This window comes from Trichomycterus rosablanca, chromosome 8, assembly GCF_030014385.1.
Source record: "Trichomycterus rosablanca isolate fTriRos1 chromosome 8, fTriRos1.hap1, whole genome shotgun sequence".
Classification (NCBI taxonomy): domain Eukaryota; kingdom Metazoa; phylum Chordata; class Actinopteri; order Siluriformes; family Trichomycteridae; genus Trichomycterus; species Trichomycterus rosablanca.
The window spans coordinates 8,064,447-8,091,633 of NC_085995.1; the positions used below are offsets into that span (position 1 = coordinate 8,064,447).

Consider the following 27,187-nt stretch of genomic DNA (forward strand, 5'->3'; position numbering starts at 1 on the left):
AGGAGAAGGTCACTGAGGGTGAGGGTGTAATGACATCCTCCACTAGATGCTTATAGCAAATACACTATGGTAACTGTAAACGATAGCAGTAGCAACAACAGGATGAGCTCTGATTTGCCCCGTTGCATTATCTTGTACTGTTTAATCTTCTTTGTTTTTTATGACACAGTTGTATTAAAATCTCTTACAACTGGGTTTTAAATATCATGCTTCATGGTTGGCTCACAGCACAAAGGTCCTGGGTTCGAATTCCAAGTGAAGCAGTCTGGGTCCTTTATGTGTGGACATATACACCAATCAGGCATAACATTATGACCACCTTCCTAATACTTGGTTGGTCCCCCTTTTGCTGCCAAAACAGCCCTGCAACTGCGATGCACTGTGTATTCTGACACCTTCCTATCAAAACATTAAGCATTGTGTGATGAAGCCGTGATGAAGAGATAATCAGTGTTATTCACTTCACCTGTCAGTGGTCATAATGTTATGCCTAGTCAGTGTATGTTCTCACCATGTCTGTGTTGGTTTCCTTCAGGATCTCCTGTTTCCTCGCACAGTCCAAACATATGCAAGTGAGGTAAATTGGAGATACTAAATTGCCCTTTAATGTTTGTGTGTGTTTGCCTTGTGATGGACTGGCAACCTGTCCAGGGTGTTTCCTGCATTTCGGCCAGAGAGTTGTACCCACAGTGATTCTGGTAAAGCGGTGGTAGAATAGACAATGAATGAATGAACAATATATACATAAATTAGTTGGTATGTCCGTTTTCAGATGGCCAAGAAAATACCATTCATCATATTTTCAGTGTGTCTGTGGACGTGCCCATTTTCTAGGGGTTTTGTGTAATACTTCTGGTTAGCCACTTCCGTTCTTTGTATCTCAGCAGCTATTGGTGTTGGCAGACTTGTTTATAGGTAACATCATTAAACCAAATCATAACACTGTCCTGGCCACGCTGTGGTGACTGTAAACAATAGCAGTAGCAGCAGATTTCCGGTTTGCCCCACAGTGTTTAGTTGTAGCGTTTAATTTCTATGTTTTTAAGACACAGTTTTACTACAATCACTTACAACTGGTTTTGAAAAATGCTGCTTCATGGTCGCCTCACTCCAGTTGTGATTCTGCTTGACAAATTAATTGTGTGCACTATTTCTCACCCCACACATGCAGCACATTCAGTGCGCTCAGATCCTGGTCAAAAAGGGTAAACAAATTAAGCAGGGGCACTCGAGTACAGTACAGGTCGCTTGGCAATGGAAACCACTGCTAAATGTGGAACTGCAGAATTGAAAAAGTACCAAATCATAAGGGGCATCTATTTCTTTTGTTAAATATGACTACTATGCAAATACCTGAAAAAAAAATACTGAAGGGGCCAATATTTTTCTGCCACTGTAAGCGCGCGTGTAGAGAAACTACAGAGTTTTTCAAGCAGAACTGAAACTGTGAATGTTAAGTCAAAAAACAGAAGCAGAACAGCGTACACTGTTCTTGGAGGGCGTGGTCTCGGACACTCCCCTCAGACAGAGCCAGTCCTCTCTGTATGTACATGCCCGACCGGCTGATAGTCAAGTCAAATTTATTTTGGACATTGTCTCAAAGCAACTTTACAGAATCCAAGACCAACAGACCAAAAAGCCCTGTTGAGTAAGCCGAGGGCAACAGGGGAAAGAAGAAACTCCCTTAAAATTACAGGAAGAAACCTTGAGAGGAACCAGACTCAGCAGGGACCGCCATCCTCCTTGGGTGGCCTGGAGGATAATTTGAATAAATAGGATTTACACAAATCATACATACACACAATCAAATAAAACTAAAAGTTATAACTAGCAAAAAAAAAAATAATGTAAACAATTGGGAGTTCTTCATTATTCAGTCCAGTCTGTGATAAAGCACTGTATGTATTAAAACCTTGGATGCCAGCGGTAGTGGGCCGGTGCAATTTATGTCTGCGCAACCCGAGCACCTTGTTGCGGCATAATGATGATCTAAATATTAGTCCCTTGTAACAGGTGCTGGCAGACTGCAAGGATTTCACCATGTTCCGAGAAATCATGAGTTTATCTGTCACTGAAGAAGAAAATAAAGAAATAGCAGCAAGGGGGTGTGGAGCAGGGACGTGCAGAGGCAGAGCCCGAAATGGATGGCAGGCAGCTGCGGTTAAGGTGAGTAAGAGGAGTGGTTAGGAGACAGGCGCCGGCAGCTGAGTGAGAGAAAGAGAGTGCAGGGGAGAGAAAGCTTACGGCCTAAGAGCTAAATAATTAGGTTAAGTATGTGTAATCTCCCCTCAGCCCACTTCAGTACTGCAGTCTCCATTCACAAACCCCCTCGACGCAGCCGTACAGAACCACACACACACACAACACACACACTACAGACACGCCGTCGCTCAGATGCAGGCCAGATTTTCTGACGGTTTCATGCAAATGTTTTTTTTTCTCCACCCAAACTCGTTTTGACAGTTTAGTCATCTAAACAAACCAAGAACAAGAGTTTCCCTGTAATTTATAGTGCCACCTGAACTGGTTATTGTAAACCATTAAAAAAATATAAATAACATGGCAAAGTTACGCCGTCTGTGGTCGCACCCATTTTATTAGATTTCTGGTTAGCCACTTTCACTTTTTGTATCTCGGTAGCTATTGGTTTTGGCAATCTTGTTTATAGGTAAGGCCCTACCAAATTCACGGCTGTGAAATAAGCCGTTTCCCATGAAATATGCAACTTCAAAATTTAACGCTTGTGTTTAGATATGTAATACATGAGGCGCAATATAAGGCGGTCCTACGGCAATTAAGTTAGTGTAAGAGCCTTTTCTGTGGTGTAGTGTGCTGACGATGTTTGATGTACAGTGTATCACAAAAGTGAGTACACCCCTCACATTTCTGCAGATATTTAAGTATATCTTTTCATGGGACAACACTGACAAAATGACACTTTGACACAATGAAAAGTAGTCTGTGTGCAGCTTATATAACAGTGTAAATTTATTCTTCCCTCAAAATAACTCAATATACAGCCATTAATGTCTAAACCACCAGCAACAAAAGTGAGTACACCCCTTAGTGAAAGTTCCTGAAGTGTCAATATTTTGTGTGGCCACCATTATTTCCCAGAACTGCCTTAACTCTCCTGGGCATGGAGTTTACCAGAGCTTCACAGGTTGCCACTGGAATGCTTTTCCACTCCTCCATGATGACATCACAGAGCTGGCGGATATTCGAGACTTTGCGCTCCTCCACCTTCCGCTTGAGGATGCCCCAAAGATGTTCTATTGGGTTTAGGTCTGGAGACATGCTTGGCCAGTCCATCACCTTTACCCTCAGCCTCTTCAATAAAGCAGTGGTCGTCTTAGAGGTGTGTTTGGGGTCATTATCATGCTGGAACACTGCCCTGCGACCCAGTTTCCGGAGGGAGGGGATCATGCTCTGCTTCAGTATTCACAGTACATATTGGAGTTCATGTGTCCCTCAATGAAATGTAACTCCCCAACACCTGCTGCACTCATGCAGCCCCAGACCATGGCATTCCCACCACCATGCTTGACTGTAGGCATGACACACTTATCTTTGTACTCCTCAACTGATTGCCGCCACACATGCTTGAGACCATCTGAACCAAACAAATTAATCTTGGTCTCATCAGACCATAGGACATGGTTCCAGTAATCCATGTACTTTGTTGACATGTCTTCAGCAAACTGTTTGCGGGCTTTCTTGTGTAGAGACTTCAGAAGAGGCTTCCTTCTGGGGTGACAGCCATGTAGATCAATTTGATGTAGTGTGCGGCGTATGGTCTGAGCACTGACAGGCTGACCCCCCACCTTTTCAATCTTTGCAGCAATGCTGACAGCACTCCTGCGCCTATCTTTCAAAGACAGCAGTTGGATGTGACGCTGAGCACGTGCACTCAGCTTCTTTGGACGACCAACGCGAGGTCTGTTCTGAGTGGATCCTGCTCTTTTAAAACGCTGGATGATCTTGGCCACTGTGCTGCAGCTCAGTTTCAGGGTGTTGGCAATCTTCTTGTAGCCTTGGCCATCTTCATGTAGCGCAACAATTCGTCTTTTAAGATCCTCAGAGAGTTCTTTGCCATGAGGTGCCATGTTGGAACTTTCAGTGACCAGTATGAGAGAGTGTGAGAGCTGTACTACTAAATTGAACACACCTGCTCCCTATGCACACCTGAGACCTAGTAACACTAACGAGTCACATGACATTTTGGAGGGAAAATGACAAGCAGTGCTCAATTTGGACATTTAGGGGTGTAGTCTCTTAGGGGTGTACTCACTTTTGTTGCCGGTGGTTTAGACATTAATGGCTGTATATTGAGTTATTTTGAGGGAAGAATAAATTTACACTGTTATATAAGCTGCACACAGACTACTTTTCATTGTGTCAAAGTGTCATTTTGTCAGTGTTGTCCCATGAAAAGATATACTTAAATATCTGCAGAAATGTGAGGGGTGTACTCACTTTTGTGATACACTGTATGTGTTTATGTACTGAGTGTATTTTGCCCCTTTTAGGATCCATAATCAAAGGAAAAGTGTGCTTCTCTACACATGTGATCATCTCTATGTAGTCTGTGCTGTACCTCAAAGGAACAAGCCAGTAAACTATTATTCTCCTGATAGTTTGTCTATGTACAGTTTATTTCTTTCTTCATAAACTCAGCAAACTCTAAAGACGCTCTGTTACACTAGCAATCGATTAGACAAAATGTCCAAGCTGTTGAAGTCTAAAGCAGCTAAAAGGAGGTCCGTGACATTAAGCACATTTTCCTGTGAATTTAGTAGGGCCCTAATTATTAATTATGTCATGACACTGACCTGGCCACACGTTCATGCAAACACAGTTGATTGTGTTTGAGGAAGGGGAGGGCAGACGGGGACTCCGGGATTGGTTTAGAACTTCTGGACTGTGCAATTGTGTGTGTGTATGTGTTGGGGGTCACATGGAGCATAGCATGTCCCTCCGTATGCAATACAGCTCTGTGTGGGAACCTAACACTGGCAGGTGATAAGAAGAGGCCGCAAATTGGACACGCATTATGGGGGGGTTGTGTTGAGATCCAACTTGATCCTTGATCAGATCTAGGCTTGTGTAAGCAGCAGTGGATTCACTATCAATAACTGTGACATAAAGGGGGTAAATAGATGATTTTCGTATAACTGAAATGGTACAACCTTGTCCCCTAATAGGTATGACGATTATCAAGCCCAGGAAGTCTTCTGTATATTCGCTGATGAAGAGGAAGCACAGCCGGAAAAATTTCAATTATTTTCAAATGGCCGTGTCCAATAGTACAACCCACTTGGTACAAATATCTAAACAAGGTAAGCTCTCTACATGAAGCAACACAGATGGTAATTAGCACTGAATAAGACATCTGTGGGATTACATGCTAATAAAGTAAGAGAACCGTGAGATTATATGCTTACTGGTATGCCCTAATCGGTCACGGTTATTCACTTTAATACACACAGGCTTAGCAAAGCATTTGAGCTTTCTAAATAGGCTTTTGTAATGATAATACAGAGGTTATTTCCACATAAAAGGATCAAGCTTACTTTTAGTAAACAGCGACGCTTCAGTCTGGCTTATCCCGCTTGTGAAACATATTAAGGCTTCTATACCACTCGGCACCCTTTCCACACCTTTTTACCACATGGCAGAACCGGCCTGCCAGGTGAACCCAGGACATGTATGTGTACAGTTCTGGCGCTTGATAAACTGATAACAGGGCGAGGGAGCTGGACGAGTGCAAAGTCCACCATCTCAGAGGCATGGCAGCGAACCAGAAACCGGGTTACAGCAAATAGTGCACTAGAATGGCACAGCTTCAGGGCAGCACTGTGTGTGGCAGGCTAAACTATGGTTAGTTATAACATTATATAAAAAAGTACCTCCTGCTGATTTACACATCTGCCTTAATCACCACTGAACAGACTACTCAATACTATTGTCTGCAAAGCGCCTACATAGACATAATTGGCTATGTCTGAGGGAGGGAGGGTTGAATGGATTCTTCACTGCTGCTGTAATTGTGGCCTCTCTGGCTAGTCAAAGGCACCTGAACAGAGATGGGGAATAACAGAGATCAGTGCGTGACTGTATGCACTATTGATCTCTGCATGAACCCATCTCGGGCAGGTGAAAAGAAGTGGTTGGCTGTGTTTCGAAGACTGTAGCTGCACTCTAAACTAGGATGAAGCGTCAGCTATTGGAAATGAATTTAAATGTAAAATTTTCATTGACAGCATTTATTAAACTTTGATATCTTTAGGTTATCAGTTAGCCGGTTAATCACTGACACCCCGTTATGCACGTTGTACAATAAAACAGGTTTTCTGGGACCCAGTCCTGAAACCATGCCTGAGGGGGTTGTTAACATACAATGCATACAAGTTTGCCTGCAAAGCATACAAAGTCAAAGTCAAGTGGAGGCTGTTAAAGCCCATAGTTTTTGCTCATGGTCAGGTGTCCACATACTTCTGGCAATATAATGCATCTTTAACTAAAATACTTTAAAGAATATTTTTTCATCAGCCTTTACAGATGAGGACTGCAATAGTAGCGCTGCAAAGATTAGTCCAGATGTCTTTTTCCTTGGTCACAGATTCCAACTCCTTTGAGGAAGTTTCCAGACATTTCAGAACACAGTGTAGAATATAACAGCTTTATTAAGTCTTGTGTCAGCCACTTGGCATCACACAGTAGCTAACCTGGCAGTATTTTTCGGTCCAAGAATATCTCAGTTGGAATAAGTAGCAGCTCTAAATTCATGCTCTAGGAATCATAAGTCAAAGGTTAACCGATAACCAACAGTCTTATAAAGTCTTATCGAAATATAAATCATCATACGTCCGAAATTTCCTTATCAACAAGGCTGGGCCGCTTGGGTGGTAGTGCGCCAAGCTCTCAGGTTTTCAAGTTCAAATCGCAGCTCTGATATCAGCCAGCAGGGCACCTAGACAAACATGATTGGCTATGTCTGAGGGAGGGAGGGCTGAAGGGATTCCTCACTGCTGCTGTAATTGTGGCCTCTCTGGCTGGTCAAACGGAAATAACAGAGATCAGTGTGTGACTCTCCATATGATCTCTGCGTGAACTCGTCTCCGGCAGGTGAAAAGAAGCAGTTGGCTGTGTTTCAAATTGGTGCTCTTACTCTGCACAGATTATAGCTGCACTCTCAACTAAGGTGAAGCGTCAGCTGATGGAAATGAATTAAAATGACGTTTTTACTGACAGCACTTATCAAACTGTAAACTCTATGTCGGTTATCGTTTAACCGGTTAATCACTGACACCCCTACCATACTCCTTGTATACCAAAACAGGGTTTCTGTGACCCAGTCCTGACGCCATGATTGAGGAGGTTGTACACATTCAAGCACCTAGTGATACTGATACCCTCATTATAATGACCTTGTGGACCCAATACCTGATGGTTAAAGGGTATAGGAATTTCAATCTGGCCCCAATATTAAACCTTTAAGTGTTGTATGATGCTTCATACTAATAGTGACCACTTTACAGTAACTGAGCCTGCACTCAACATGTCCTCAAAACCTCAAATAGTGATGCTGGCTTGTAGTTTGATGAAAACCACACACTGTTAAATCTTTAAAGTGTAGTTCAATAGAGAACACAAGCACAGGTTGTGGTCTGAAGGCATGAAAAAGAGAAGTTGTTATTAAGTAGTAATTAGAAGTAATTACTTCAGTAATTAGTAGTAATGACTTTTACAAATCTGAGTTCCTTTAAATGTTTGATGGAGGAGGTTGTCTCCCAAGTCTAGTCGTTTTTAACTCCCTGTTGCTTCCAGGGTGAGATGCTGAATTGAGATTCACCCTTACCCACCCTCAGTGCCCATGCGCCAGTTTACCAATGTGTTGACAACTGCACCACTGAGCCAATCAGGGAAACTTTATGTGATGCATTTATGTTAATTTAACCATGAACAATGGAACAATTGCATAATAAAAACAGTCAAATTATCACATATTTTCACAAACACTGAGGTGGTTTTGTGTCAGTTTGAAGTCTTGAAGTTGAAGACAGCATGTTAAACTCTGCACATGTTGATCTGTGTGTCATTTTTTTTTGTTTGTTTACAAAAATGTACTAATACTTTGCAGGGCTTTGGCCATCCTCCACCTCAGACATAGCCAATCATGTCTGTGGAGATGCCAAGCGCCTTATTATGATTCATACTTGGTCAAGAATATAATCACAGCCAGTCAGGCCTCAACACCTGACACAACTGATGTTAATTAATTATCACAATAGCTGGTTTGATCAGTTGGTCTATTGTTTATTCCATGCTAACATGGCTAAATATACACGTACATTGACACATTGTCCTATATTGTTACGCTAGCATAAATCAAATCCTAAATGCAATCAATAATTTACAGTGTTCTTTAGTACACAGCATACAACTGAGAAAACAGTACGACCCAGGTCCTCCAAAGTATGGGATCCTGCATGGAGGTACAACTCTGATGCACAAACACCTCAAGCAAAGCATGCTGGATACATGCGAGGAGGCAGAAGCAGAGGAAGTTTGTAGAAACACCACAGCAAATAAACCAACCTATTTAAATCCTGGGAGACAAATGCATACCACTCTCTTGTCCTCATCTACCATTACGTTTAGACAGGGTGTGAAATCAAACAGAATATAGTGAGCACCGCCCACCTCACCAATTCTGACTTGCCCTATTTAACCTTCCAGTTTGCAAGAGTGGGTGTGTGGGTGTTAACTGGTCTGCGCATGAAACATGCATGACACATGCAGAGAATATGTCAGTGCATCAGTGAAAGTGTGGGAAAACAGAACACAATGAGACAAAGCATTCAAGTGCATGTTAAACAAAGCCTGAAAGACCCAGGAGCCAAAGGTCGGCATGGTTAATCCGACATGTGTTTCCTGTTAGTGCATTAAGCAGCTGGCTTAAGCCTTGTAAAGGCAACTAAAAGCTGTTAAGATTAGCTACAGGAGTTGTGAACTAAAAACATGATTAATAAACAACACATTTGCCACCTGACAGACTAAACATTAAGATTTAGGATGAAACTTCCGAGAAACCCTAAATAAGATTGCATAATTAACATCAGCTAATCAGAAAGAGATCAGCTACAGGGGTCCTCGGGTGGCGTAACAGTGTAATATGCCAGCTTACCGCCACAAACTACTTACTCAAGTTTGAATATCAGCAGTGCACCCACCTGGCCAGGCGTCCAACAGACAAGACCTGACTGATTGGATTTTACACCTTCCAAATGCCCTCAAAGTTTAATCTGATTGAAATTTGACCCACTTATACGCTGAGCCTTTCAAAAGCCGCCAATGCGACCAAGCACGGACATGACGGGCAGAAACTGATGCTCACTGTTTTACAAAACCCTAAAATGTTAGATTTTAGTTTCAATTCCAACCACAGCATTGAGAAAAATATGGCATGGTGACTAGTGAGCTGTGTAATGAGACTGGGTTTGAATTTTAGATAGCAATCCCACATTTCCTAAACAAGAACTCGTATGTTGTAGCTTGGTAGCTCTTTAACAAAATATTTCTGGAGCTTTTTAATTGATGCAATAGTTTCATTAACCCATTACCCTCTTCTTTCCTCTTTTTAATCTTCTTTTTAATTTAATTTAGTTTTTTCTGTACAACTATTTACTTACTTTTTATCTGTCAATACTTAAGAATTATGGATCTGTATTGTAATAAATTTGCCTAACACATTTGCTTGCACAAAGTGGATTCACGGACTAGATCTAATGGAAATGATTAAATTAAGAGATAAATAGAGAAAATTAAAAAGGATTCATCATGCAGAAACGTTAACCAAGCATGGCAGGCCAAAGTGGCTAAGAATGAAAAATAAACATACTTAGTCTAACACGTTTGCTGCTAGACTGACAGACATTAAGACCTTACTGGACTCCACACTCCAGTTCTATTTTGAGACTTTATTGAAAATCGAAGCAATAACTTGGTTTAAAAAAAGAAACACATGCTTGCCAGTTACTAGTAAAAAAGCAGCAATTGTTTCCATGCTAGGACAAGAAAAAAACACATCTTTTACTATAGTGGTTGTACATATCTATACAATTCAGGAAAACTGTTTTGTTTGCACCCCACAGTGGAAGCCTGACTGAGATGGGATTTAAATTCTTAATCTACCAGTCATTTCCAGAGATTTACCAGATGTGATGCTATTACCCTTATGGTCAAAATGGCCCATGTGAAGCTCAAACTGATGCTGTAACTGATCAACTTCTGTTCCAGGGCCCTTTAAGCAACCCAGTTTATTTTAATATGGTAAAGTTTGAAATATGTGTTGACAGCATATTTCAAATTAACATATACTGGGAAATAATACACACAGAAAGTAAAAATACCAAAAACAGCATTAAAAAAAAACTTAACTTTGAGACACTAAATCCCAAAGCTGCACAAGTAGTGTGTTTCCGAACGCTGACACCTGCTCCATGAGATCTCAAAAAGACATAAAAATCAGGCAGTCTAATTTCCAATTGGGCCAAACAGTAATTGAAGGAACTGTAGAAGAATTAATCCACGCTTCAAAGGGCCCAGTGTCAAAATCATGGCAGCAGATATTAATCATGAACAACCGCCATCAGCAAAATGAAATAGTTGCAATTCTGAAACTTCTGAAACCAAATACCAAGGTGCACGGATGCAAAAATACTGCAACGCTGAGCGATAAATATACAGTGTGATGAGTAACCATTGTTTTCATATTTCCTACATCAGGATTTATGTTTGGTTGGAGCTAAATGATGCTTTTAATCGTCTGCTGTCAACTCTACTAACGGTATGCACAGACAACTTAACTTTAGGTCAAATATCCGCATGGTTGTCTATGGACAACCAATTCGAGGCAACTTCTCAGAATCGGGTGCACCCTATGGTGCAAATGCTATTTACAGAAGCCATATTTTGACTTATCGTATGGTTGTAAATAAACACTGTATGGCCAAAAGTATGCAGACAATAAGCTTGACCAAAAACCATGGGTATTAATTTGGAATCTCTTCTCTTTGCTTGTAACTATAACAGTCTGCGCTATTCTGGGAAGGCTGATTTCATAGCCATAATCACAATTTATATTGTCGGAACACACCCCCTCCTCCTGAATATTTACTCACTCAATTTCTTAACCGCTTATCCAGTTAGGGTCACGGTGGGGGTTGGGTGCCGGAGCCTATCCCAGCTTTTCAATGGGCACAAGGCACACAGTAACACCCTGGACGGGGCGCCAGTCCATCGCAGGGCAGACACACATACACACACACACACTCATAGGCAATTCAGTGTCTCCATTTAACCTGGCTGCATGTTTTTGGACTGTGCGAGGAAACCGGATCCCCCAGAGGAAACCCACGCGGACACGGGAGAACATGCAAACTCCGCACAGAAAGGACCCAGACCGCCCTGTCTGGGGATCAAACCCAGGACCTTCTTGCCGTGAGGCGACAGTGCTACCCACCGAGCCACCGTGCGGCCCTCCCGAATATTTAGATATGGTCAAAATGTCCCCCCAATATACTAATAACAATGATAAATAAACATAATCCACTCACTAGCTTTGTATAATGTTAGGATCTGTCCTTGTACCCATCAGTTATTGATGGCAGGAATGTTTTAGAATGGCAGGAAACCTTAATACTCTCACACCCAGGTAAATCCCCCCCTTCCCAAATGTGCAGTTCATGGCTACTACTTTGTTATTTTTTACATCATTATATTAGGGGACATTTTGGGAATGTGCCCCCCCCCCTTATATATTTTGATTACAGCCTTGGTGTCCAGATATTTTGGCGTGCAGTACCACATAAATGTCACTCAGTATTGAGAGAGGATCAACAGCTGCAACTGGACAAGGCAAAGTAAACACACGCACTTTCCTGCGTACACAATGCAAGCGGCTGTGCAGTCTATTCCACAATGAAAGAAGCTCCGTTAGGAAAATTACAGGTCACAACAGGCATGGTTCAAGGCCATGTGCAGAGCAAGGTTAGCCCTGAAGCTCAATGCCATTGTCAAAGGCCCGGGTAGCTATCAAATGTGGCGCATTTATCTTTACAAGCAGAGTTTCCTACGTTTAATATGATTTTTATTAAAGCTCTGTTTGAAATACTCTGAGAATGAAAGTGCGCTATATAAGTGCGCAGGAGAAGAAGCACTTACCTGTGCAGAGCTGATGTTTGCAGAGGGGGGAAGGAGCGCTGAATACCGGAGCTCCTCGTTTCAAAACAAACTCTGCGCCAAGCGGAGCGTGTTTCTAATAACCAGCTCGGTAACACACACTGGTTAGTCTGGAGCTTTCTCCTCGGTGCGTTTAGCTCTGCAGCTCACTGGAAGCGGGGTTTAAAACATGAAGGACGAAGCCAGTGAATGAGGAAGCGTGAGTGAGTGAGTGAGGGAGTGAGGTGGGAGAAGTTGCTAACGGCGGCTACACGGCGGAGCGGAGCAGCCCAGCAGTGCTGAAGAGGAGAGGTGGAAACGAGGGAGGGAGCAGTCAGTCACTCCTCAGTCAGGAGGGAGGAGAGTGAACACAAACTAGTGCAACACACCAGACCCACACACCACGCTTCCATTTTAGGGGATTCCCGTGCGGATAAATGCCTGTGGCAAGGGTGGAGTCTGACAAGCCGGAGAAATATTCACAATATTCGTGTCAATATTCATAAATAGCACATTTATGTGTACTCTCTGTTACATAACCTAGAAACCATAACAGCAATGTTCATTTTGTATTATGACGTAACAAAATCCTTGAAATGATGAATGAAGTCAACAAAATGACAAAATATCGTTACCTATACTATTCTCTAGTGCGGTCTATATCCTACCTTTTCAATGGGCGCAAGGCACACAGTAACACCCTGGACGGGGCACCAGTCCATCGCAGGGCAGACGCACATACGCACATCCGCAGCATCCGAACTAACACAACCAGACTGTGTAACAGTTTTATCCCTCAAGCAATCAGACTTCTAAACTCAGGACTGTAACAATTTCCTCCGGAAATTTTCTGCTGCCACACACTGATCTGTATTGACTGTTACTTGCATTTTTGACTATGTTACTTGCATTTTTGACTGTTACTTGCATTTTTGACTATGTTACTTGCATTTTTGACTGTTACTTGCATTTTTGCACACCTCCTGGAAATGCACAATAATTTCTGCACCTTACTTGTATTTTGCACCATATTTACTTTTTAGGCACCTTATCTGCATTGCCAATTTTACGCTGCTAATGTACAACATGTCACTACCTCATGAACCATTGTACCATCTATTCACCATCATGTACTAACACTTGTCTTTAGTCCTGTCTTCTAATTACTTGTTTAGATTAGGGATAATTAGGAATATCTTTTGTAGTTATTTATTATAGGATTTTTTGTATTATTGTTGTATTTGCACTGTTTTTGTATTGTCTTGCACTTTTTGTACCGTGTTACACCGTGATCCTAGAGGAACGCTGTTTCGTTTCAATACGTACTTGTATGTAGCTGAAATGACAATAAAACCTCTCTGACTCTGACTCTGACTCTGACATACACACACATACACACACCCATAGGCAATTTAGTGTCTCCAATTAGATAGATAGATAGATAGATAGATAGATAGATAGATAGATAGATAGATAGATAGATAGATAGATAGATAGATAGATTCAACTTTATTGTCATTGCTCAGTACAGGTACAAGGCAACGAAATGTAGTTAGCATCTACCAGAAGTGCAAATAGTAGCACTGTGCAAAAAAACAGAGAATATCAGTAAACATATGTCTATGATTAATATGAATATAAAGTTATAACTATAGCTATTTACATATATGGAATTATATCTAGGTACATAGTACTATATACATAATAGCAATAATAACAACAACCATATATATAAAAATTGGTATGTATTATTATAATAATAGTAATAATAATAAAGATTAGTTAGGTATACATTATAATTATAACAGTAATAATAATAAAGATTAGTTAGGTATATATTAGTAATAACAGTAATAGTAATAAAGATGTGTAAATAATAACTATACAGCTGTGACTATAACTATATAAGGATGGTGAAAAAGAACTATAACTATACATATATATGTATGACGGTTGTGTAAAGTGCAGGTGCTAATGATAAATAATTAATTACAACAGTCCAGTGTGCAGTCCGGGGTGATGGTAAAGTGCAGGTGCAATGATAATTAACCTGGCTGCATGTTTTTGGACTGCGGGAGGAAACCGGATCCCCCAGAGGAAACCCACGCGGACACGGGGAGAACATGCAAACTCCGCACAGAAAGAATCCAGACCGCCCTGTCTGGGGATCAAACCCAGGACCTTCTTGCTGTGAGGCGACAGTGCTACCCACCGAGCCACTGTGCGGCCCTCCTGAATATTTAGATATGGTCAAAATGTTCCCCCAATATACTAATAACAATGATAAATAAACATAATCCACTCACTAGCTTTGTATAATGTTAGGATCTGTCCATGAATGTTTTAGAATGACAGGAAACCCCAATCCCCCCACATTAAGGTAAATCCCCCCCTTCCTAAATGTTCAGTTCATGGCTACTGTTTTGTTATTTTTTACATCATTATATTGGGGGACATTTTGAGCATGTGTCCCCCCATTATATATTTTGATTACAGCCTTGGTGTACAGATATTTTGGCTCTCTGTTACATAACCTAGAAACCATAACAGCAATGTTGATTTTGTATTATGACGTAACAAATTCCTTGAAATGATGAATGAAGTAAACAAAATGACAAAATATCGTTACCTTTACTATTCTATAATGCCGTAATCATTATTGGATCATTACTGGATATGCTTAAAATGCCCCTCTCCCCCACATCCAGGTAGATTTGGTCCCCCCAGGTAGATTCCCCCCCATGTTAAATTGATGGCTACGGCTTTGCTATTTTGTGGCACAGCCTTTACATTTACATTTTCTGCATTTAGCAGATGCCTTTATCCAAAGCGACATACAGTACTGGGACAGTATACAGTCTAAGCAAATTAAGGTTAAGGGCCGTGTTCAAGGGCCCAACCGCAGCAACCTGGCAGTGGTGGGGTTTGAACCAGTGACTACAGTATTACTAATTCTGATTACTAGTCCAGTACCCTAACTGCTAGGCTACAACTGCCGACTGCCTTTAAAGACGATACCTCCAAATCAGGTGCTTTTTTGTAGCTTAATAAGATTTCTACACTCTTCAATCTGTAGTTTGGTCCACTCTTCTCAGGTTAACTCTCCCAGTTCTCTCAGATTTAAGAATTTAAGTTAATTTTTTTTTATACACTTTTTCAATTGGTCATTTTTCCAGATTAAGACTCCAGAGACAGAGTAAAATACTCCAGGGATTAGATTCAATACGCACTGAGGTTCTGTGTAGTAGGATCTTATTACAGGGTATTATGACTCTTTAAATGCTATGTCAAAAATTATTTTAAGGAAAACAATATACTAATACCAAAACACCAGCCAATAATTTATTGTAAAAAATGAATACTAAATGTTTTCTTCTTATTATAAACGATATAAACGAAAAACGTAAATGTTTAATTTCTCTGCTTAAGCAAGACAGGTTTATTTTATATATATGCCTTGGTTAAAAAAAAGATGTCCGACTTCTTAAATAAAACTATGGCGACACTTGCTGAGAGAAATAAACACTGCAGCTGATACCAGATCACTCCGATCTTTTTCTAGTTTGGGTTTTGTCTCGAACTGAAAACTCGAACTAAAACTGGATCAAGTGGAGAATAAAAAATAAGAATATAAAACGAATAAAATAGTTAGACCTCTTAGCATGCATACAAAAGCGGTTGTGTTCAAAATACCAGCCGATATACTTAACAATGTATAACTGTTGTACAGTTGACCAACAGCGAGGATCTTATTTCAAGCACACTACACGGGATTTTGTACGCAGAATGAGACGCAACCCACAAGAGTATTAAAACGTATTTTTTTGATAACAGACCTCATTGTTTAGGAATTTGTTTGTGATTAGTTTGTTGACTCGTTTACTCACACATTTACATTACAGCTCTGAACATGAACTGTATTAAACAGCCTGCATTTTCTGCTATCTACATTTCCTAAAAATCTATTTTTATTTGCTTTAATTCTTCTTACTTTTTAAAAGTTATTACTAGTTTTCTTTTTATGATGTTTTCATTAAATATTTATTTAGATTTGTTTGTTTATTAGGATTTTAACGTCATGTTTTACACCATGGTTATATCCATGACAGGAACGGTAGTTACTTACCACACAAGATTCATCAGCTCACAAGGTTATCTCGAACAGTCATGGACAATTTAGTATTTCCAACTCACCTTACTTACATGTCTTTGGACTGTGGGAGGAAACCGGAGCACCCTTCTTTTGTGAGAGACAGACAGCACAGACAAACAACAGACGACATAGCTCTTTGCTTCTCTGTTTCATGCAAACCTCAACAAGGCACTATACTTAACTTTTAAATAATAGTGTATTTTGTCTGATAAGTCAACAAGTGGCCTGGTTTTACTTGTGCTTTTTTAAATTAAATTTGTGAGGAATACTAAAACTAATGAAGGATAATTAAAATGTAAATATGTTAATCTGCCAGACATGCTAATTACTAAGAGGGGCTACATGCATGGTGATAACGAAGCAGACTCAGATAAGGTTGTTTGTCAACTTGACGTGACCTTCAGTATTTTAGCGCTGCTAGCAAACTCAAACAGCTTTTTAAAAGGCCAGCATAACACAACATGCAATGCTGACATGACTTCATGCAGACACAAAGGCTGTTTAAATTCAGCTCATTAACATTAGAAAGAAAAACTATAGTAACAGTTAAGGTCAGGCTTTATTGAGGGAGCAAAATGAACACGGCTTCATACCCGACTATGTATTATCTGTTATTAGGTTTCAAATCTAGTATAGTGTTTATGTTCTCCACACTGCAGACATGACAGGGCCCTGCTATGGGTATACATGTATGTGTGTAGCAAATTATTGATACTTTTATCTCCACACCCCTAATTTAAAAGGACAAATTAAATTACATACATCAGGGCTTTTTGAGGGCATGATTACAAATCATCCCTCAAAAAATAAGGATTTGAAAAACAGGGAATCTGTATTAAGTGCATTAATTTACTATTTACATTATGTTTACCAAATTTGTAAAAGTAAAAACAATGAAATACTGGCAAGTGCCCCTTTAAAACTAGGTGAGTAGTAATGTGCTTCCCTAGGAAGGTGATGGCTTAGTGGCTAAGGTAATGTACTAGTAATCAGAAGGTTGCCTGTTTAAGTCCCACCATCCTTAAGTTGGTGACTTCAGTTGCTTAAAGTATATTCAGTCACCAGTGTAAGTTGATTTGAATAAAATGTCTTCATGGCTATTTAAGTAAAGCTATCAAATCACAAATTAAGGCTAGGGTGACACGGTGGCACAGCTGGTAGAGTGGGTGCCACACAGCAGCACGGACCCTGTAGGCCTGGCATTAATCTCCATCTTCAGTCACTGTAACGTGTTTGTCATGTTCTCCCATGTGGGTTTTCTTGGTGTAGTCAGGGTTTTTCCTTATCCCAAAAACACACAGAAGGTTAATTGGCTGATCTAGGATTTCCCTCGGTGTAAAAGCATACGTGAATGTGCAAGTGTGTTACCCAGCAACAGATTGGCACCCTCTCTAGGGTGTAGTTTCACTTTGAACACCATTGACAGGGTAGAAGCGGGTGGTGAAAATGAATAAAATAATCTTCAGCTGACATGGCAAACATACAATTAAAATAAAAATTTATTGAGAAGTGACAAATTGCATTTGATTACCAGCATACCCATATGTTTACCTGTTCACAGAATTTGAAATATAGCTTACATTAGGTATTACAAATAACATGATTTGCTACAACATTTTATAGAGGGCACACATCCATCAGTACAGTAAAAATACTCAAAACAGACCAGCACCTACAATCAAATGTCAACTGAAGGACCAAATAGTACAATAAAAAAAAAACATCTTTGATTTAATAGCTTTTTAAACAGAGATCCAGATAGCAGTGCATCTTAGCCAACTTTTAAAGACTTCGGTACAAAAAAGGATTGTAATGTGCATCAAATTTGTTTGGGATCCAAACTCAGGACACTTAAATAAAGTTCACTTAGTTCATTGTGTCTAACACAAATATAGCACTTCTTATATGTGCTAACCTACAAAAAACAGTAGTATTCTGAAGTTAGACTGAGTAGAAAAAGCACTGGAGGAAATATGAAGTCAAGTCTTTTCATTTTTTAGAAAGTTCATTCATGCCACCCATTTGTCTTAAATAACATCCACCAAGTACCAATCACCACTGTTCTACATTGTTTAAATAGTCCTCTATAGTGTCGTTCTCATCATCATCATCCTCCCACCACGGGTCTTCCAACTCCGCCTCCGTCTCATCCTCCAACTTTTTCCCCGTCTCTTCCCTTTTTAGCTCAGCAAGCTTGGTTGCAAACGACTCCCTCATTTGCACTGGAGTTTTAGTGGGCCTAACTTCCTCCCCCTGCCCTACCAACCAGGGCTGCACCTTGGCGCGCAGCCTGCGCCTCTCCTGCTGGCGGCGCTGGCGAGCCTGGCGCCTCTCCTTCTGGCGTGCGTACTGAAATCGCTGCAGGAAGAGATCACGCGCGTACTCGTACAGCTCCACGTCCCAGGCATTGAGTTCTCGAATGCGCTGCTGTGTTGCAGCTGCCACATCCACACTGGCCGCGCGGGTGCCGTTAAGCTGAGTGAAGGGTGCGATGAAGGACAGGCGGAAGGTTCGCTCAAACAAGTACTGAGTCTTGCGTTGGTACTCCGTCAGGCCGAAGAAGGCCATACGACGCAGGTTGCGCTTGGCGCTCTCCAGTAAAACAGCCCCTCTCTGTTGCTCACTCATGGATGATGCATTGTAACAGCCCACCAGACTCAGGTCTGCCAGCATGCGAGTTTGTCGGTTGTTTGCCAGGTTGTAGGGGCAAGCCATGAACTCTGCGAGAGAGCAGCCTGACCAGTCGTCACCAGTGTAGCAGCTAGGAAGTTCGGTCAGGGTGGGCGCTCGGCCATCGCACACATGCAGTGAGGCCTTCCATGTGGCACCACGCTGCACGTGACGCCACTCGCTCAGGTAGCGTGACACTGGGTCTCTTAGAATGGTGATGTAATAGTAGTTTCTAAGGAAAGAAAGAAAGAAAGAGAATAAACAATTTGCTAGAGTATCGAAGTGCAGATTTTTAGCTGTGTTCCCAAGAGGAATTTATACAGCATTTGTGACTATCAGCATTGGCATGTACATTGATTCCTGTGTTTGTCTCCAAGACAAGTAAGGCCAAATGAATTTTGGGTTGTTTGGTGAAAGCAATCACTTCTTTACAGATCTTTTTACCTGTGCAAGTCCCAAACCAGTACATAGTTTGTCAAATTAGTCAAGACCATTTTAGGACCATCACTAAAAAGTTGAAAAGCAAGTCAGTAACTGCTATATTATACCCGTATTGCAATTACAGGCCCATTATTAGGGAAAAAAAAAACAACTGGATTTTTTGTAACATATGAAGCACTTATTGTCCTAAAGCTGAGACAAATCTGAACTGAACTGTCAGGTTACAGGCACTTGGTTTAATAAAGCTAATTAGAACAAATGACTGAGTGAATAGTTTATTTATTTATTTTTTATGCATTTTTCTCCCCATTTTCCTCCCGATTTACTGCACTCAATTTTTCTTCTGCTGCTGAGGGATACCCAATTGCATGGTTATTTGTGAATGCATTTGCATGGCAGGTAAATAGAGAGGAGAGGAAATGCTGAACTTTTAATGTACACTTTGTGCTGCTTTTCAGATGGTTTAATAGCTATGTTGAGTTAGATACATTAATTCGTAGTTTTGACTCATTTGGCATATTGTTTAACATTATCTACCTTTATACAATATAATTACTAACAATGGACGACTCTTAAACATCTCTTTGGACAAAGGTATTATTTTTCTTTGAAAAAGCAACCGAATTTACTTTCTCACCAGTGTTGTTCTGATCTATCCAGACAATCTACATCTATTAAAACAGAACTGGGCCAAAATATCAATCCTGCTGATCAAAAAGAATCAGATCGACCCTGCTGATTTGATTCAGCCTTAATGTAAAGGCAATACACATGCAATGCTGTCATCCACCAGCACACCAAAAAGTAGGACCTAGTTTGAGCTGTACGTCTAGACTGAGTTAATACATGAAAATGCACTGATGCACATAAATATTTAAAATGTTACAGTATGTATTTAATAAAAGATCCGTTTGGTAATGAAGGTTGTCAAATGGCAGCCCTGCTATCGATTCTTACTTTTACAGCAAACACAGAGGTGGTTAGGCTATTCAGTGTGTTTATGATTATTTTTATAGCGAATTTCATGTAAAGTGCCATTTATTACTGTTGGTGAGCTTTAGTTTGCGACTACTGTTCCACTTTAAATTAATAAATTTTTAGCCCAGTACAACTAAAATGTGCAGCTGTATTGGTAATTGTGCACCTCTCTTTTGTTTGGTTTTCTGTTGACACCTAATAGTTTAAAGGTTTTACACCCAGTGAACCATTTCACTGCTTCAGTCATTTTTAGGTCCTATCATCTTACCTATTCCTAAAGTTATATATATAAAAAAAATCACGTTAATGCTTTTAATGTCTTTCATTCCAGTCTACTACAAAACAGAAGGGGGGGGGTGCTTTGTGTTCAAAAACATTTGTTCCAGGAAGATTAGTACTCCTAAAATCATAGTATTTAAGTACACAGATGTTTTACTACATCTTAAAACATCTGAAGAATGGCAGCATTGTACAAGCCTATAATTACAGGGGTACGATGGGTATGGTTCTAAAATGCTGGATCAAATTTGTGTAGAACAGCTTTTTAAGTGTACATATCATTTTTTCTCACAGAACTTGATTGCTGCCTTATTTTGTATTTTAGTAGATGAATTAAACATTATGCGAATTCACCTTCTACAAAACTACCATTAAGAGTACATGATTTATATTGCTTAATTTATTACTTAACCAGTTTGAAGTATTCCAGGGTTTTGTTCTAAATCATACATTCAGCAACCTGGATAGTTAGGTTGGTAATCTAGAAAGTTCTAGAAATGACACTTAACCATGTAGCATGACATCCTAATTTCTTGTTAGTACTTGTTAAACTGACTGTAAAATAAATAAATAAGGCAGGTTTGAATGCACCCCTTAAAAACAACATGGTACAGTGAGTTCTTGCCAAAATTGGGACTCAAAGTGTTACTTCATGATGTGTGAAAATGTGTCAGAACTACCAAAACAGGTCTGCCATGAATTAGAAATAAGAAGAAGAAGAAAAACAACAACAAATAGAGCTGCAAGCAGCAATTTCCGGGGTCCAATCACAAATTAGCCCAGTATGGGACCATTCCGGAAAGGAGGAAAAATCGAACACAAATTGAACCCACTGACAAGAGTTGGAACTCTGGAACAGTTTGGATATCCAACACTCTTTACACTTGCACACCATCTCTGGCCCAGGAGGGCTGAAGGCTAGCACATGCCTCCTTGGGAATATGTAAAGCAGCCGGACACACCTATACACCATCTATACAGTGGTGTCTTCTGACAAAAAGCCCTAATATGTATGCAGTATCAAACTATTCTCTCTGTGTTCCTTCACCACTCGTATCAGCACCTCAACAAAACAGTAAAGCCACTGTTGCAGAAAACTTATTTACTAACACATTCACTTAAATTAAAAGCAGTGCAATAGTGGCAACACGGTAGGCTGATAATTTACGTTTTCATTATTACAAATAATAAAAGCTTGTTGCCTAAAACACCATTTTCTCCATCTGTCCCCTGCTAAAATAAGGTTGGGCACCCCTGGTGTGAAGCGTGAATGCCTTATATAATAGAACCCCTGTGGTTTAAGTTATCTAAAGAAAGGCAAACTCTATAGCCTGTCAATGACCTATTGCAGGCCTTTTTGTCTTGCCACATCTGGCTTCCCAGTGGATTTTCTTATTGAATAATGCAGGTTGAAAACAATTATGGGGGAGGAGAGCGTTAAGTTTCATCAAGATTAGAGTTGCACAATAGGACTGAAGAGATAGCAAGCCAAATGAATCTGGTCCTTTGTTACGTTTAAGTAGAGCTTCTACATGAATTGACATTTGCACAAAACACTATTTAGGACCATAAATAGGTCTATTAAGACTTGCTTAACAAAACAATTTCATTTCAGCAAACTCAACATTGTCAAATAAAAAGGTAAAAAACAAAGATGAAAACACACTGACCTCCAGTTAACTGTTACAGTGATTAACAATTGATACATAAAAACACAAACAGCCTGAAACTTTACCCAAAACAAGTTCCAAAGTGCCATCATGCCTCCCATGTTAATGTTTTATTTTTATACTGCCAAGTGACCAGATAAGATTTTAAATCCAGGCTAAAAGATTTCATCAGAAGGGGTAGGTAATTTTACATTTTTATGTTTTACTACCACTTTATCCTGCTCAGGGTCCATTTTCCCGAAATCACTGTGTCACACACCTCAAACAGGAGGGCAGGGTGGGTGATATACAAATATATTAAGATAATTTATAATATCAATGTTGTATCAATATCAGAATTTTCATGTTACAATATTGACTTTTGCTGAAGTTTCTAACAAATGGTGAGGAATTGAGGAATGAGGAATTTTGCATTTTTTAAGCATGAAATAAAGCAGATTGGAAAACCAAGTAATCAAAATAGTATAAGTTTTACTTAAATTGTAACAAAACATACTATAAACAATCCAACCTAAGTGACTATAAATAAGAATATTTATTAATTGCAAAGTCTGAACTGATGACTACTAAAAGTATGACTTCAGATTCAAAACAATACACAACTAAAGGGAAAAAACTCTTTCTATTGTTATTGTAACACACCCCAGACATGACAATAATAATAAGACAAGCCCAAGTTATTACTGCATAATAAAAAACTAGAACAAAACAAAAGCTTGAAAACGAATGTGATAAAATGGAGCTTTCAAAAACATAAAAATACAAGTGGCCCGCAACATAAATGCAAACTTATCCGCATTGCAGAGAACAGTTTTGGTTTTGTGGCGTACATAACATTTACTGTCATACTAAAACTGAAACTAAACCTAAAATAAACTAAAAGGAAAAGAAAACTACATGTCTTCTATACACAAACTGAAACTAAACTGTTTTAAAACAAAAACCCAAACATACAACTATAATGGTGCATACTAATGACACAACTACAAGCAGAAGCTTGAATATTAAATGTTTTGAAGCTGCAATTTGTAAAATTTAAATGTTATAGTTTTTATGGAAGTGAGTTCCAGAGTTTGAGATCTATACCACAAAATGAACCCACTGACAAGAGTTGGAATATCTAACTCCCCTTTACGCTTGAACACCATCGCTGGCCCAGGAGGGCCGAAGGCTAGCACATGCCTCCTTGGAAATATGTAAAGCAGGCAGACACACCTATACACCATCCCGTGGTCTCTTTTCACTGAAAGCCCTAATATGTATGGATGTGGATACATATTACACTGTTCTCTCTGTGTTCCTCCACCACTCGTGTCAGCACCTCAACAAAACAGCAAAGCCACTTTTGCAGTGGAAAGGTGCCTATTTCTCATTCACACTTTTCTAACTCATATACAGTCCGTTTTGTCGGCTGGGCGCCCAAACAGACTGGTGGAACTGCTGAAACTTGTACTTGGGTCCCTGCAAAGTTGGGCTAGCACATTTGTTTGTTTATTAGGATTTTAACATCAGTTCACAAGTTTATATCAAACACAGTCATGGACAATTTAGTGTCTCCAATTTACCTCACTTGCACGTCTTTGGACTGTGGGAGGAAACCGGAGCACCCGGAGGAAACCCACGCGGACACGGGGAGAACATGCAAACTCAACACAGAAAGGACCCGGACCGCCCCATCTGGGGATCGATCTCAGGACCATCTTGCTGTGAGGCGACAGTGTTACCCACTGAGTTACACTGAGTGTTACACGCCCGGCTAGGACATTAGGCTGCCATTGATATGCACCAAAAATCTAAATTTTTACTTATTGCAGAGCATTAAGAAAAAAAAGGAGAATCTAGCTGTATTTAAGTACTTTTAATTTAGTGGTTCGAAGCTTTGACTAGGAATAACCTAAAAGGACGTTTGCATGCACTGTGTATGTCTGAAACTAGTATTTACAGTAAATAAGGAAGCAGATGAAGGAAGCATTCTGTATCTCACACGTACACAGGTCTGAACTCACCTTCTAGTTTTTTGCAGTTGTGCTGCTTGTCGGTTGCTCATTTTAGACGGGACACAGTTGACCAGCTCTGTCCAGTCTGCATGCAGTCCACAACTCCAGCCGGTGGAGAAGCGAGAAAAGAGCCATGTTTCTTTTTTGCCCGGCCGGTAACATGTACATTTCTTCTGCCCCACATGGCACTCACACGGCCGCTCCAGCTGAATGTTCCGGACCAGGTGGCGACCGAAAGTCGTGCCCCCTGTTTTCTGGATGTGCAGGAACACGATCACGTCGTCTCCCTTGATATTAAAGTCCACTTCTCGGTCCAGATCTTGCTGGGTGAAGTTAAAGCGTGGTACAAATCGCGCCAGCGCACCGTCCTCTGCCACATACGGATCTCCATCCCGGCCGTCGCTTCCAGCCCGCAGGTGTGAGGAGAAAGCGCTCAGGTGGAGCAGTTGGCACTCAGACCCTGGACATACATACTGTAACACGATGATGGCGAACAGCAGCAGCATGAGCAGGGCCACCAGGATTCGACTGTATGTGGACTTTTCATCCATCTTCTCTCTGCAGAATGGAAAGCATTCCTCACGGAGCCTGGCAGATCCCTTACTGCCCTGTTACCCCTGTTACCCCTGTTCCAGAACACTTCTGCCCCACTGCTAATCGGAAATGCTGTCCTGATATCTGTCCACTGAACTCGCCCGATCAGCGGGGCTGTCCTGTCCCTGTATGTGCTTTCATTCCAACAACTAACCCAGACTGGTTTTTCAGGCTCTCACCGCACAAAAGCGCCACCCTGCTCCTCCCCACCTGTATTCATCCGCTTATTTAACCTGCACACAAACACCTTAAACACACGAGTCTTTATTTAAAGCTGAATACTTACAGTAAGAGCTTAATGAACCGACCAAAACATTCTACGATTCCGTGTTCGACTCTGACCCACTTTTCCCAGAACCCCCCGCGACTCAGTATTCGTCCCCGCCTATCATTTTTCAAAATAAAAGTTTACAACCAGAGCACCTGGAATAAACAAGCTTCTGATTCTTGGCTCGGTAGGTAGCAAGAAGGTCATGGGTTCGATTCCCAGGTGGGGTGGTCCGGGTCCATTCTGTGTGGAGTTTGCATGTTCTCCCCGTGTCTGCGTGGGTTTCCTCTGGGAGCTCCGGTTACCTCCCACAGTCCAAGAACATGCAAGTGAGGTGAACTGGAGATACCAAATTGTCCCTGACTCTGTTTGATAATAAAGACTTAAACTGATGAATCTTGTGTAACTAGTAATTACATGACTTGTCATGAATGTAACCACAGTGTGTAAAACGTGATGTTAAAATCCTTAAGGCTTAAGGTACTAGACTAGTAATCAGAAGGTCACTGGTTCAAGCCCCACAACCATGGCTGGATTACCGACCGGGCCATGCTTTTGGGGGCCCCCAGACTTCTACAGAAGTCGTTCACCATGGGCCCCTGATCCTCTAGGGACCTATAAATTGTCAGGCAAGCCACCGCACTCGCTGACTTCACGATTGAGTGTTGCTCCATCAAGGGGGAGGGGGCGTGGCGGAAGCAGTGCCTATCATATGCAACCGAGAACTGGTTCATCAAGGGGAGGGGGGCGTGGTGCGAGGAGGGACGCAGAGACGAAGTGCCTTTCAATACATTGTAGACTGGGGCAACCCAATATTTTGAACACTTTTAAAGGATGCTGTGACTGAGCAAAGGTTGAGAAACTCTGGTTTAATGTATTAATCTATTTATGTTTTTGGAGGGGGCCCAGACTATCCTTAATCCGTCCTTGCCCACAACTGCCAGGTTGCCACTGAGCAAAGCCCTAACCTTTGTTTAGACTGTGTACTGTCTCACAGAAATGTAAGTCGCTTTGGCTAAAAAGTGTCTGCTAAATGTTGAAAATGTAAAATAAATATTATAAAACAGACAGTTCCAGTCCTAAAATCTGATTGGCTGAGACGCATTCGAAGCCATTGTAAAATCCCTGATATACGCACACCTATGACCACCTCACATCATTCCATATTAATACGCCACTGAATAGAAAAAGTACAAACTTGGTTGAACACTATTTTAAGTCATGTACTATACATGGAAATGTCCAGATTAATATAAACAAGACTGTTAACGGACTACCTGAATTCGTGGAAGAATGCTTTTTATAAGTGTTTTTGTAAATAAAAACATTTATAAATTGAACATTGTTGTATTTTATTATATTTTATGTTGACCACTGTTTTATAAAAGCAATAAGCCACGAGAGGCATTACTGCTATGATTTTATCACGGAGAAAAACATCCTTCCTCGTGATAAAATCGCAGTAATGCACAGTCTCTCGTGGCTTATTGCTTTAATTGGAGAGTAAATGGACAGTTCAATTTCAGCTGAATCTCTGGGTGGGATGCCTTTTATTTATTTATTATAACTTTTGTAAGAATAAATATTACATTTTTTCTATTTAGTAATTAGTCCCAAGAAGGATGGGTATAAACATTTTGAGACTTCAGTGGTGTTTTGGTTGGATGCTACAAGTCATTTAGCAAAATTTACCAAGTAAAAACAGGGCCAGTATCGCCGATACCAATACCGATACTTTTCACTAATAAAAGCAGTTTATTTACTGTCATGTAGGGGAGAGCAGTGTGTCATAATTTATGAGTATGGCATTTATTACTACAATAACCTAAGTCTGAGGTTTTTGCTCAGAACCAGTTACATACAATTCATCCCTTTCATTGCTCGTCTCTCTTAGTCCCATTCTCTCTCAAGA

General features: G+C 40.6%; 2 protein-coding genes across 9 annotated transcripts in view; both read right to left on the bottom strand.

The window, feature by feature from the left end:
* The window catches only part of mbnl3 (muscleblind-like splicing regulator 3), a 54,886-nt gene extending 42,354 nt beyond the window's left edge, over positions 1-12,532 (bottom strand). For 7 of the 8 annotated variants that reach the window (XM_063000442.1, XM_063000440.1, XM_063000438.1 and 4 more), the window contains exon 1: positions 12,229-12,532. The gene's annotated coding sequence lies outside the window, so the exon portion shown is untranslated. Of the gene's footprint in view, positions 1-5,573; positions 5,605-12,228 lie in introns of those variants that run through there. The other variant, XM_063000439.1, reaches the window with a different exon arrangement.
* Positions 12,533-17,859: 5,327 nt separating this feature from the next.
* On the bottom strand, positions 17,860-25,701 carry hs6st2 (heparan sulfate 6-O-sulfotransferase 2). Its single transcript, XM_063000446.1, has 2 exons — positions 24,423-25,701; positions 17,860-19,280 (listed from the first exon to the last, which is right to left on the bottom strand). Exons 1-2 carry the CDS (start codon positions 24,962-24,964, stop codon positions 18,431-18,433), a joined length of 1,392 nt encoding a protein of 463 aa, XP_062856516.1. The 5' UTR covers positions 24,965-25,701; the 3' UTR covers positions 17,860-18,430.
* Between the last annotated feature and the right edge of the window lie 1,486 nt (positions 25,702-27,187).

Bases quoted from the DNA above. Each gene is read 5' to 3' on its own strand.
- hs6st2 (XM_063000446.1), bottom strand. From the start codon at position 24,964: ATGGATGAAAAGTCCACATACAGTCGAATCCTGGTGGCCCTGCTCATG. The intron at 19,281-24,422 runs GTGAGTTCAGAC...TTCTTTCCTTAG, and splicing joins CAACTGCAAAAAACTAGAAG to AAACTACTATTACATCACCA.